This window comes from Agelaius tricolor, unplaced genomic scaffold, assembly GCF_023055355.1.
Source record: "Agelaius tricolor isolate 1412-34295 unplaced genomic scaffold, bAgeTri1.0.p SCAF_1, whole genome shotgun sequence".
Lineage (NCBI taxonomy): Eukaryota > Metazoa > Chordata > Aves > Passeriformes > Icteridae > Agelaius > Agelaius tricolor.
This window is the reverse complement of record NW_027269261.1, coordinates 63,123,750-63,135,645: the sequence shown is the minus strand read 5'-3', so window position 1 is coordinate 63,135,645 and position 11,896 is coordinate 63,123,750. Positions and strand designations below refer to the sequence as shown.

The 11,896-nt window shown below is 45.7% G+C and overlaps 1 protein-coding gene across 1 annotated transcript; it reads left to right on the top strand.

Annotated features, from left to right (window-relative positions):
- On the top strand, nt 1-11,423 carry HEY2 (hes related family bHLH transcription factor with YRPW motif 2). Its single transcript, XM_071437454.1, has 5 exons — nt 1-269; nt 1,407-1,485; nt 1,589-1,672; nt 4,273-4,354; nt 9,172-11,423. Exons 1-5 carry the CDS (start codon nt 187-189, stop codon nt 9,852-9,854), a joined length of 1,011 nt encoding a protein of 336 aa, XP_071293555.1. The 5' UTR covers nt 1-186; the 3' UTR covers nt 9,855-11,423.
- The last annotated feature ends 473 nt before the right edge of the window (nt 11,424-11,896 follow it).

Here is an 11,896-nt window from a genome sequence, read left to right as displayed (position 1 = left end):
CCGTCACCCTCGGCAGGGCGGGCCTTGCCGGGGGCGGGCCGTCGGGCTTGAGGCTGTGCCGCGGCGTGGGAAAGCGGCTCAGAGAGGGTTTGCTCTGCTGGCGGTGCGGAGTCGTGCTGTGCCGAGCTGTGCCGTGCCTGGAGCCCCCCCGGATTTATTTATCTTTGCCACCGCGCCGTGCGCACGATGAAGCGACCTTGCGAGGAAACTACCTCAGACAGCGATATGGACGAGACTATAGACGTGGGTAGCGAGAATAACTACTCGGGGTAAGTGAGGCACCCCCGGGGCCGCCGTCTCTGTCGGGGGCGCGGGCCGGGGTGTGCCCCGAGCTGGGGCAGGGCGAGGGGGAGACCCGGACACCCCCTTGACCTCCAGGTCAGCTGGCAGCTCGCTCGTAGTCCACCAAAAATTAGCCCCGCGCTTGGAGTGCCCGAGCCTCGAAATTATACGCAGCACTCCAGTAGCTGTGTGAGCCACCGGGCTGCGGTTCATTAGCGCCGCTTAATTTGCCATTTGCAATCAGACCTTTTCCAAAATCGCTCCTGATCAGGCCGAACAACCTCATTTCCCACGGCGCCAGTGGGAAATGAGCCGTGGAAAGTAAGCAGGGATCCTCAGCAGCTGAACTTCAGCAAACCCGCCGTGCGAGCCGAGGGCGGGCAGTGGTGTTTGCCCAGGGAGGGTCGGGCTGGGCGCGCTGCGGGGACGCTGAGGGGCTTCAGGGCTCCTCCTGCAAATTTAGAGGTTCATGCACCAGAGCCCTTTCTCTTCCTCATCGGTGGCTAAATAAGTATTAAAAGATACTGATTTTTTTTTTTTTTTTTTTGCGCGCTCATGATGAAATAAGAGCAACTTTGTCCTCGTGGGTAGTATAGTTTTAAAAGCAGATTTTGAATTCCACTCCTGGACAATGCAACAGAGCCGGACTGGGCACCTGGCATCGTACTTGACCATCTACTGACTGTGTAGCAATGGGCAGCAATGTCAAAACCCAGCAGGCCTGGCAGAGGTTGTGTCATCGGGTATGTCCACTCACCACTGCTGTTGCCATATAGAGATGGTTCATGTGGATTTGGGCCTGGTTCTTCAGCCTCTGCTTGGTAGGCAGGACTTTATATGCAAAGAAAATGAAATCTGCACTGGATAGTAAACTGTCTACAGAAAAGGACTTTATTTCCTACAGAGTGTTGGAAAATTCAAAATGTCAATTCAAAATGTATGCTGGGGTAGTCAAAACTGAAATGCATTGCTGTCTTCAAAAACACTGTGCAACGCAAGGCACTTCTTAAAAGCACAGAAAATGGCATTAGAGGGACTATGCATATGTAATATGGTGACCTAAGGTGTCTTCCAAGAGCGGTGTCAAGTTGTGCAACACCTGACGTACTTTTATTGTTTTACAGGCAAAGTAATAATTCTGTCATTCGATCAAATTCCCCAACGACAACATCTCAGATCATGGCCAGAAAGAAAAGAAGAGGGGTATGTTTTATTTAATTATTTTTGCATTTGACAATTTGCATGTGTGTTGTGATTTTGCCCTTCATTTTTATAAACTTAATGTGTTTTGTTTTTTTGGGAATAGATTATAGAGAAAAGGCGCCGTGATCGTATAAATAACAGTTTATCAGAGCTGAGGCGGCTTGTGCCAACTGCTTTTGAAAAACAAGTAAGCTTTTTTTTTTTTTTAATATAAATTCTGTATCTCATCTGGCAATGCTAGTTCTCTTGTAAATCTCATTAAAATAATACTGTATGTGTCCTGATCTGGCACAAAGCAGGCATTTCAATAAAATGCTTTGTTGTGGCAAAACTATTAGAAACATAATTCATTATAAGGCTGAAAAACATTTCCATTCTTTGGCTTGTTTTTCCCTTAAGGGTAACTGTGTTCATGTTGCCTCTGTTCTTTCGATGAATTCCAGTAGTGGTTTTGTTAAAAATGTGCTTTACTCCATATTAAATAAAAAATTAAAATACACAAACCCAACACAACTCCCCAAACCTGTATGTAAATTAGCTTTCTGTCTAAATCTTTAAATATAATTTACTTTGCCGCTACTTTAACAGACCTTTTTTTTTCAAATCTATACTTTCCATTGAAAGCAAATCAGTCCAATTTCCTGAAAAGGGAGCAGACAGTCTGGATTATTTATGTTTTAAGATTACTCTTTAGAACCAGTGCATTAGGAGGTGGAATAGGCCCGTGTTTGTCAGCTAGTGAAGTCAGTGATATATTCAGACTTTCAGTGAGAAAGTATTTAGTAGGAAGTCTGAAAGGATCCAGTTAACTTTAGCTCAGCTCCTTGGTCATGAAATTACAGACCAAGAGATTAGAATACAATGTTTTATTAAAAAAAAAAAAGGCATTTTGTTTTTTCCATTCAAATCTTTTTTCCATATCTTGAATTTTATTTTTTGGGCTTTGATTCAATATTCAGCCTTGTTCCTGTTTTGCTAGAAGTGTCTGAAGATTGCTGGATATGTGCAACTGACACTATGTTTCAATAAAAATGAAACATCTGAAAATAAATAACCTGACTTCCTTGTAATAGTAAAATAAACCCAGAAAGTAAAATCTGAGAGCTGGATTGGGAGGTGCTGAATATAAGTGGTAACTACGTGGCAAACACCACGCCGTGTTAGGCCTGTTTCATCCCTGGCCTGAGCAAAAGCTGGCTGAAAAAAATAAATTTGAAGTGTTGGTTGAGAGCATCTCTTGTGTCACCTGCAATATGATTTTTAGTAACTGGTAGTTGTCACTGTGCCCTTGCGTTGGTTCTGGCAAAACAGTGACAGGGATATTTTCAGCTAGATAAACAGGGGCAAGAGACAACAGTTGTTTGTCCCATCTTATTGTTTATTTCTTGAAAACCACAAACATTATAAAGCAAGTCCTGCAGAGCCTTTGGAAATTACCCAGCACCATGCAGTTTTTAGCTATTAGTCACTCTCACTGAGACGGCTTGTACTGTGTCTATGGAAAAGATGAAGTCTGTGAAAGCTACAGGATGTAGCTGCATGTAAAACGGGGAATTCTGACCAAAAATTCACACGCACATCAATGTTGGTACGTTGAGAGCAATAAGCAGATTGAAAAAAAGGCACTGCCATAAAAATGAGCATGTGCTGTATTTGAATCAGAAAATCCCACCATTTTCCCACAATATGCCAAGGACGAAGTCATCAGTCCTTGCCCAGCTCCTTGACATTCAGCTCACTGGAGTTTCCAAGTTGGAGGTTTAGTTTCGCTTCCGCCTCCCTCCCTTCCCAAGCCACCGTGTTACTCTCGAGTGTGGCAGAGATGAGCACTCTGAAGCACGGCTGCACAGCACCGGGCAAACTTTGCCCAGCTCAAAAATGTACAACCTGGGAGAAGCTGGCTGAGACAGTGAGGTAGCCCAGATGATAACTAAGAGAGAAAAAATTGGCTGGCAGGATGTGATCTGCTAGTGGCTGCAGCTTGCGTGGCCCTGATTTTAACTGATGCCAAGGGATGATCTCTTGCACTGGAATAACATTTGTGTTGTCTGGGTGTGTTCCAGATATCCAAGGGAATGCTGCCAAGCAAAATAGTTTTATTTATACATTGATATATCAATAATGCCTTTTGAGTTCTATTTTGTACTTTTCCAGTATCTCTTGTAGCTCTGTGAGCCACTCTTAGTGTCAGAAAAGATTTTAACTGACAGAGGAGCTACACTCTTTCGCACTATTTAGTCTTTGCAAAGTAGGCCTCTCGCTAACTTAAAATACTGTGGACTGTGTGGCAGTTTTTTCAGTCAAAAAAGGAGAGTGGAATATTCAACAACCAAATGACACATTGCAAATTAACAGGCCATGAAGAGAGGGACAGTGCTGGGTGTGTGTCCGCAGGGACACCTACCGGTAATAGCACAAAAAGTAACGTTGCAGCAGGGTCCTAACCTGTGGCCACACAGACCCCTCCTGCCAGCTCTCCCCTTGTGTTTGTTGTTAAAAGGGAAGTCCAGAAAGTTATGTATTTCTCTCATTTCTTGAAGATGTCATCTCTACACTGCCTTCAAGGCCAGAGCTGCTGAGGTATAGCCCTAATAAAGGGAAATTTAGGGAGACGGTATTAGTCCTTAGACCAAGTCTGGGAAGCAGATGCTCACGAAAGAATTAAGCAGAGAATGTCCTAATGATAGGGGAAATTGAAACCATAAGGCTGAGCTCAGTGGAAAGTATATCAAATTCAAGTTTCTAGTACTCATAAGCCTTTATTTATATGTGTCTCTTATCTCAAAGGGATCTGCCAAATTAGAAAAAGCGGAAATACTGCAAATGACAGTGGATCATCTGAAGATGCTGCAGGCAACAGGAGGGAAAGGTAAGGAGCCAACAATTTTTTTTTCTAATATTTGGGGAAGTCTCATCAAAAAAAGTGCTTTGAGGAGCTGTGATAGGCGTTTCCAGATTAAAGGAGTGGAAATCAATGCTAATGGCAGGATTGAACTCGTGGGAAAGAGCTACTGGGACAAAAGAAGCACTTGACCCTGGGCTTGTGTTTGCTTTCATAACACTGTGGGAGTAAAGGCTTCATTCACAGGCAGCCCAGTCAGAGATTTGTTTGGGGTTTCCAAAGAGCACTGAAATCTGCACAGGGAGACAAAACAAATACGCAAACACCAAACATAAACAGGAGGTTTGTGGCAACAATTGTGTAGCAAAAAACCTGATGCTAAACCTCATTATTGAGCTGCTATACTGAAGTAAGTGAACGGAGAAGAACTTTAATTTATGTTTAAATATTTTCTTTGTTCTGGAAAGACTTTTCAGTTCCAGGTTAGACCATCTCATTCACCAGAACAAAACCCAGTCTTGCTCTGTGCATCTCCAGGTATCTGAAGTGGGTAGGCAGGTAGTGCTCTCTGCGCTCACATTTCTATGCTATATTTGTGTGTCAGAGGCTGGCATAGCTCCCTGTTAATGGGTGCTGGCATGACGCAGTGGCTGCACTCGCTGACCCATTAGATCAGCCGAGCATCAGGAGTTGAGCGTACCTCGCTTGTGCAAGCTGACAGTCCCAAGGCTGGAGGCCAAATGGTTTCAGCCACCCACGAGGTGTTCTGTGTAGTCATGATTTTGGAACTTATTTGGAGCGAAAAACTTGCTGGCATTCCATAAGCATGGTCCCATGTCCCGTGCCATCAACCGTGATCATGCTTTGAATTGTTGTAATGGAAGCCAGCTGATTCTTCACTCACCCACTATGCCATATAGGTAAAGGCTAGAAAAGAAACTGCTGCTGTCTCTCTTACTTTTTTTTTTGACCAAAGTTTTTAGTGCATGACTGAATTATGCTCCTCTCCGTACCTTGCAGCAATTAAAAACTCAGCTCAGAATCAGTGTGAGCCTAACAGCAGATGGCAATAGGAAAGCATGTTAAAAGCTGGTGTTTTGTTATTTGTGAAAATTAATGCCAAGCTGACACACCTTTTTTCTAGGTGTTAAGGAGTTTTTTCTAGGAGTCCATTTAAGCTTAAAAGTTTTGGGTAACTTGGAATTTTATTGCCCATCAGGTAACAGACATGTCACTTGGTTCCTCAGGAAATGTACAAAATTTAAATAGAAGGTTAACATATATGTAAAAAGTCCTTGAGAAAGCACTGTAGTTGCTAAAGATACACTCTTGAAAGTTATAAAACACCAGAATTGATCATGGTTGTGCAGTCTGTGTTCAGGTGATTTGGATCCTCTGTGTGTCCTAGTGATGGTGCCTTCTGAGTGTGTGGCTGTGTGCTGGTTCCACAAGCTCTGTCTCCCTTGGTGCAGGGAGCACAGAGTGCTTGGCTGCTGAGGGAAGTGGTGGCTGTTTCGTTTCATCCTCCCCATGCGATGTGTGGCCCAGCTATCCCAGCCTGACCCCCACATCACGCTGCATATTGTTCCTCTGAGGAGCTGCAGCAGCTCCCAGCCCTCCAATGTTTGCACCGACAGCGGGACGGCCAGGAGGTGAACCCAAATGGAGACCTCATTTATCAGGAAGCTTCCTTCCCTGGTTTACCTGCCCCCAAAAAATATGCAGAGTATTTTTTTATAAATGGGTCAGGTCAGGTGGCCAAGTGGGGCAGGGGATGAAATGCCTGGGATGGGAGCTGCGGGACAGAGAGACGTGTTGGTGGAGCCCAGCCTCTGGCTCCAGTTGGACAAACTGGATGTTGCTAGCAGTCCCAGGTCTTGCAGTCTCTTCTCTTCCTTGGTTGGTCTCTGCTCCATGTCTCTCCTGCCCCAGCTGACACCGGCATAGCTGTGGCAGTGCGGGAAAGGATGAAGTGTTGTGGTGCAGGGACAGGCAATGCAGGCTTATTTCTGCTGCTGTCTTTCACACCGTGATCCACGGTGGGTGGCCCATCACAATAATACCTGATCGCTTCACAAATACTACAACTTTATCTGCTCCTTCTGTCCTAGAGATAAGAGTAATCTCACTGCACAGATTAAGAAACTGTAAGAAAAAGAGGTTTGAGTACTGGGCAAAGTTTAAGCCTGCATTTCTTGCTTGCTTAATGTTTTACTTTGCAATCTAACTAACAGTTTTAAATATAATTTCTTAGAGTATTTTTAAAGTAGATATTTGTTTTATTTGTATTTATTTCTCTCTTTGTAATTCATCTTGTGTGCCAGAGGATTTTTTTTGTATCAGCAAAAAAATTAGTTTCATCATTTTTACCAGGGACAATCACTTCTTTCTGAGGAAAGGAGAAATGGGTCCTGATACCCATATGCTGCCCTGCATTAAGGACTGTCCTCTTCCTCACACAGAAAGGAGGACATCCATGATGGGGAGTGGGTGGGACTGGGGCAAGTCAGGATGGGCTTGGCCACCACTCAGCACACTGATCCCAAGGTGGGCAGTGTGGGAGAGAAACCCAACACTGCTTCTGCCCCTTCTCTGCTTTTCAGAGCTGCCTGGGCAGGCAGGCAGGCAGATGCCTCTCAGGTCCTGTGCAGGCTCTGTGTTTCTGCCACCCTGACACAGGTGTGGACAGTTCTGTGGACAGTCTCCTATTCACATTGAGCTATTATTTTGGCCTAAGGCCAGGGCTTTTTGCTGATGGTGCAAGCAAGCACAGGGGAGGAGTGATTTGTCAACAGTGAGTTGTTTGTAGAGAACTCAGTGTGGTTTTTTTGAAGCTTCGCTACAAATTTATCTTGAGTGAGTGACACCTGGGTCAGTGCATGGGTTCATGTAGCCTAAATGACTTGTGTGCAGCAGGTGGGTTACCAGGACAGATGAGGTAAAACCAAGAGTTCCTGTTCACTACAAAACACTGGCATGTGCACATGGTGGAGGATGTTTGTGGGTTGGGAAAGAAATGAGAAGCAACATTTTTAAGTCTCTCTCAGAAGGGGGAAGCTGGTGAAGGGGAAACCGGGAAAAGATAACCATCAAAATATAATGGAGCCTGGGAGTCCCAGATCTCATCTAGCCTCTGTTTTCATGCCTCGGCCACCATAGGAGACTGAAAGGGAGCCAGGATCACCAGGGCTTTGGGATGGCTTGTCACAGAGCCAGCAGCTCAGACTCAGGGGAAGCTGGTGACAACCACATCCCCCACATGTCTTCCAGTCCAGGAGGGAGGGAGGCCGGGAAGCCCTGGCTTGAGCCAAGTGCTCTCAGGACTCCCAGGCTGGCTGACTCATGGCCAGGGCTGGGAAGTGGTTCTGGCTGTGCGTCAGCCCCTCTGATGCTGCTGGAGGTCCTGGAGCCTCCGGCACAGAAGCAGTCCCCACGCCAGGCTGACTGGCACCCGAGAAGGTGCCCTGCTATCTCACTGCTGCTGGCACACCTGGCCTTTGGTTCTCAGGAGCTCACTCAAACCTTTGGTCGCAGTGGACCCGGCAGGAGGAAAGCTGTGAGGAGTCAGCACTTGAGGACAGGAGTGCTCAACTCGTTGATCTGCTGGCTGAGCCAGAGTTTCACTCAGGTTCAGATGAGCAAGTAGGCTTGCAGCAAAAGCACCATCGTGATTTGGCAGGATGGAGTGTATAGCGGGCAGGGGATTTGGAGCAACATGGATAAATGTGCCTGAGTTAATTCTATAATGTGGGCATGCAGTGGTGGAAGCGCTTCTTTCTAGCCTGAAAATTGATTAAAATGAAAAAAGGCATCTAAAGTGCTAGCATTTTTCAGAAAGGCCGAGATTATTTCATGACAGAGTACAAGGCATTGCTGCCATGTTCCACCGTAAGAGGGGCACTTGATCTTTATATACTGACACACATCACAGTCATGCATACCTAAAAATTTTCATTGAAAGTGAGAGGAAAAACACCATGCCAACTTGGGAGTGGATAGGATATTATTGCCCCAAGGAGACAACATTTAAGCTAAAATAGGAAAATTCCAAAAAGTGGAATAGGTTTTTGTAGTTGAAGAGCTGCAAGTTAAATGCAAGATTTTATGCTCAACCCTTTTAGAAAGGGAGTATCCTTTCATGTGCATTTAATAAAACTTTTTTTTTTTCAAATGCTTTTTTGTCCCAAGCCTATGGAGCTCCAGTTGCTGTTTGTTGAAATACCTCATGGGCCATATGACTGTCAGTCTTCCATCTCCAAATTAGCAATGGCATTACATAAAACATTTTCTCAGTAAAGCTTTTTATTGTGTGTTTGCAGAGTCATCACAAGATGTTTTTTGTTTGTAGTTAAGCAACACCGTATGTCATATTGTCTTAATGACTCTGTGAAGTAGAAGGGACCCCGGCAGCAGCTACAACTATCTCACAATGTCAAGAAATAGTTTGAAAGCATTAGGATGAATGCCAGTGTAGGGAAGAAAAGGCAGGGTAGTACATGCAAGCTCTCTGATCTCCAGCCTGTTTCTTTGTGTGGATAAGCATCTCATTCACACATACAGGATCAACATTGCACTGCAGCAGCTTGCTGAGGAATTTCAGGAGAGGCATCATGTATCTTTTTAAGTGTCTTATGGACTTACTTATTTTCATTTGTATATGGTCTGCATAAACAACTGCAGCCTATTACATTACAGGGATGGTCACAGAGATCATTTTACAGACCAGAGAACAAACTTCTGTTGCACATCTTAACCCACAAATGGCAAACGGGAAATGCGGTGGCTGAGCCAGGACTGGGTTGGCCAGCTCCACGTTCAACATGTATTTTGCCCTCCCCTTGCAGGTTATTTTGACGCCCATTCCCTGGCCATGGATTTCATGAGCATCGGCTTCCGGGAGTGCTTGACAGAAGTGGCGAGGTACCTGACTTCGGTGGAAGGTCTCGACACATCCGACCCCCTGCGCGTTAGACTCGTGTCCCACCTGAGCACCTGCGCCTCTCAGAGGGAAGCTGCTGCCATGACCTCCTCTATGGTCCACCACCACCACCATCCCTTGCACCCTCACCACTGGGCCGCCGCCTTCCACCACCTCCCGGCCGCTCTGCTGCAGCCGAACGGACTCCACGCCTCCGATGCCGCCCCGTGCAGACTCTCCTCGGACGTGCCCCCTCACGGCTCCGCCCTGCTCACGGCCACCTTCGCCCACGCCGATGCCGCCCTCAGAGTCCCCTCCGCCGGCAGCATCGCTCCCTGTGTCCCTCCTCTGTCTACCTCCCTCTTGTCCCTGTCGGCCACTGTTCACGCCGCGGCAGCAGCAGCCACAGCTGCAGCCCAGAGCTTCCCCCTCTCCTTCACCGGCACCTTCCCCATGCTGCCCCCCAGCGCGGCCGCCGCCGCCGTGGCCGCGGCCACCGCCATCACCCCTCCGCTGGCCGTGTCAGCCTCTGCCAGCCCTCAGCAGGCTGGCACCGGCGGCGGCACGAAACCCTACCGACCCTGGGGGACTGAAGTTGGAGCCTTTTAAGAGTCCCCCCCCGGCCACACACAGCTCTTCCCACTGCAGCTCCCTCCTCTCCCTGTCAGCACACGTGCATGTGCTCACAGCCACGAGCCACCATCCCCGCACCCAGCCCCGGCTCCGGCACTCGCCGTGTCCTCCCTGCTCAGCCTCACCCGAAGGGCCTGAGCGGTGCCGGCGAGCCCACCGAGGAGCGGCGATTATCCATCCTCACTGCCGGTGTCGGAGAGGACATGGGGAGACACCTTCTTCTTCTTCTTCTCCGTTCGTCTTGCTGGAGGCACCTTGAGGGAGCAGCAATGGCTTTCATAACAGTGTGACCATGTCGGCATGTAGAGGTTTCCTGCAACACACGTAGGAATACATAGACATTAGAACTAATAGTTCTCCAGCTATGCATCCTTGTTTGGCAGAGAGATGAGGGATTGCATCTACCAGGTCTCCCCAGGCTAGAAAAAGAGTAGAAAAGGAGTTCCAGTTTCATAAGTGCCTGACATTGAAAAAATAATAAATAAATATATATATATATATATGTGTGTGTGTTCTGCTAAAACAAATAACATTGCACAGGTATGGATATGGGAGAGAGGGGAAATTTTGCGTTCAGCTCCAGAACTAGGATACTTTTCCGGGGCAGATCGTGCTCTTGGAGGAGAAAGGTTTTTTTTAGCCAAAAGATTGCCGAGGAAGAATGTTTAGTTTGACAGGCCTAGTTCTCGCTTAGTTCACTTTCTTTGTACAGACTTGCCAAATTGTGACGTCTAGCATAGCATTGGCAAAAGCAATTATCTTATCAGTGCTGGGATTAATGAACGTTTCAGTACTGCCTGTGAGCCCTGAGGCACCCATTTTTATGGCTTAAACTTGGTGCTAGCTCCTATCTGCACAAACAGTGAATTTGTCATGCACCCAGAAGTAGCCACCTATTGAAAGTGTGCACACTTGGATAGAGTTGATTCATGCCAATACAAGAGATTCAGTGTTGTAAGAGTTCAACTTATTTAGCTGTATTTGGACATTCACTTTTAGCTGATTCAGTGCAAGATCCTTCTTCTATTCACTATCAACTTCTGGGAGAATGATCACTCTGGGTATGAATGAAGTTATGGTAGGGACGACTTTTAAATTGGCTATTAACATGCCAACATTGTAATGTGGGTTTGATTCCAAACCAAAATGAATGTATTATGGGATGTGAGTAAATTATTTTGTCAATACCCAGATAACTAGTGCTGCATAAAATGGTTTGCTTTCATTTTTTTTATTACAGTGACTTAAAATAACCTAAGTATTTTAATACAACCAGTCAAGAACTAGAGATTTTATGTAAAAAAAAAGAAAATAAAAATAAAACACAGCATGTATTATTATGCACTTGATTTCTCTGCTGTGTGGAGAAAGCAATAAGCATTGAAAATGTTAAACATTATGCAAAATATACTTTAAAATATTTGTTTTAAAAATACTGTACCTAGTCGGTCTTTTATGCATTACTTTGTTAACCTTTTTTCTATGCAAAAGTCTTTACATATCACTAATTAAATGAAGTCCTTTTTGACTGCGTTTTATGGATGATTTGTTGCAGTATTTGTTTGCTTTTGAAGAATACTTGTGGACTCAGAGTTGTTTTCTGCCCCTTACAACAAGCCTGTTGGCTGCTCTGTACTATTCTGCTCCCCTTGCTCAGCCAGGAAACCCACCTTCTCCAGCATGCTCTGCAATAGGCAGGGGAAAACAGCAAAGCAGCATTGGTTTTCAGGCTTGCAAACTAGCTCTGCATTGATGGTATGCTTAATGATGCAAGCATATCTGTTCATCCAGGAGAGCCCCAAAAATCATTGAGGTTTCTAGGTTTGGCTTTCCATAGGGTTTAGAAGGTGAAAATGTTAACCCAATGACATCATTAATCCATAAATATATGGAATGAGAGGAGGTAATTTTTACAAATTCTGGTCTTCTAATTTGACACTTCTCACTGAGGCAAGGGTTTGCTATTGTTTCATCCGACCTGCTAAGCCCCTCTGTGGAAAGCTCTGTTTATGAGGATG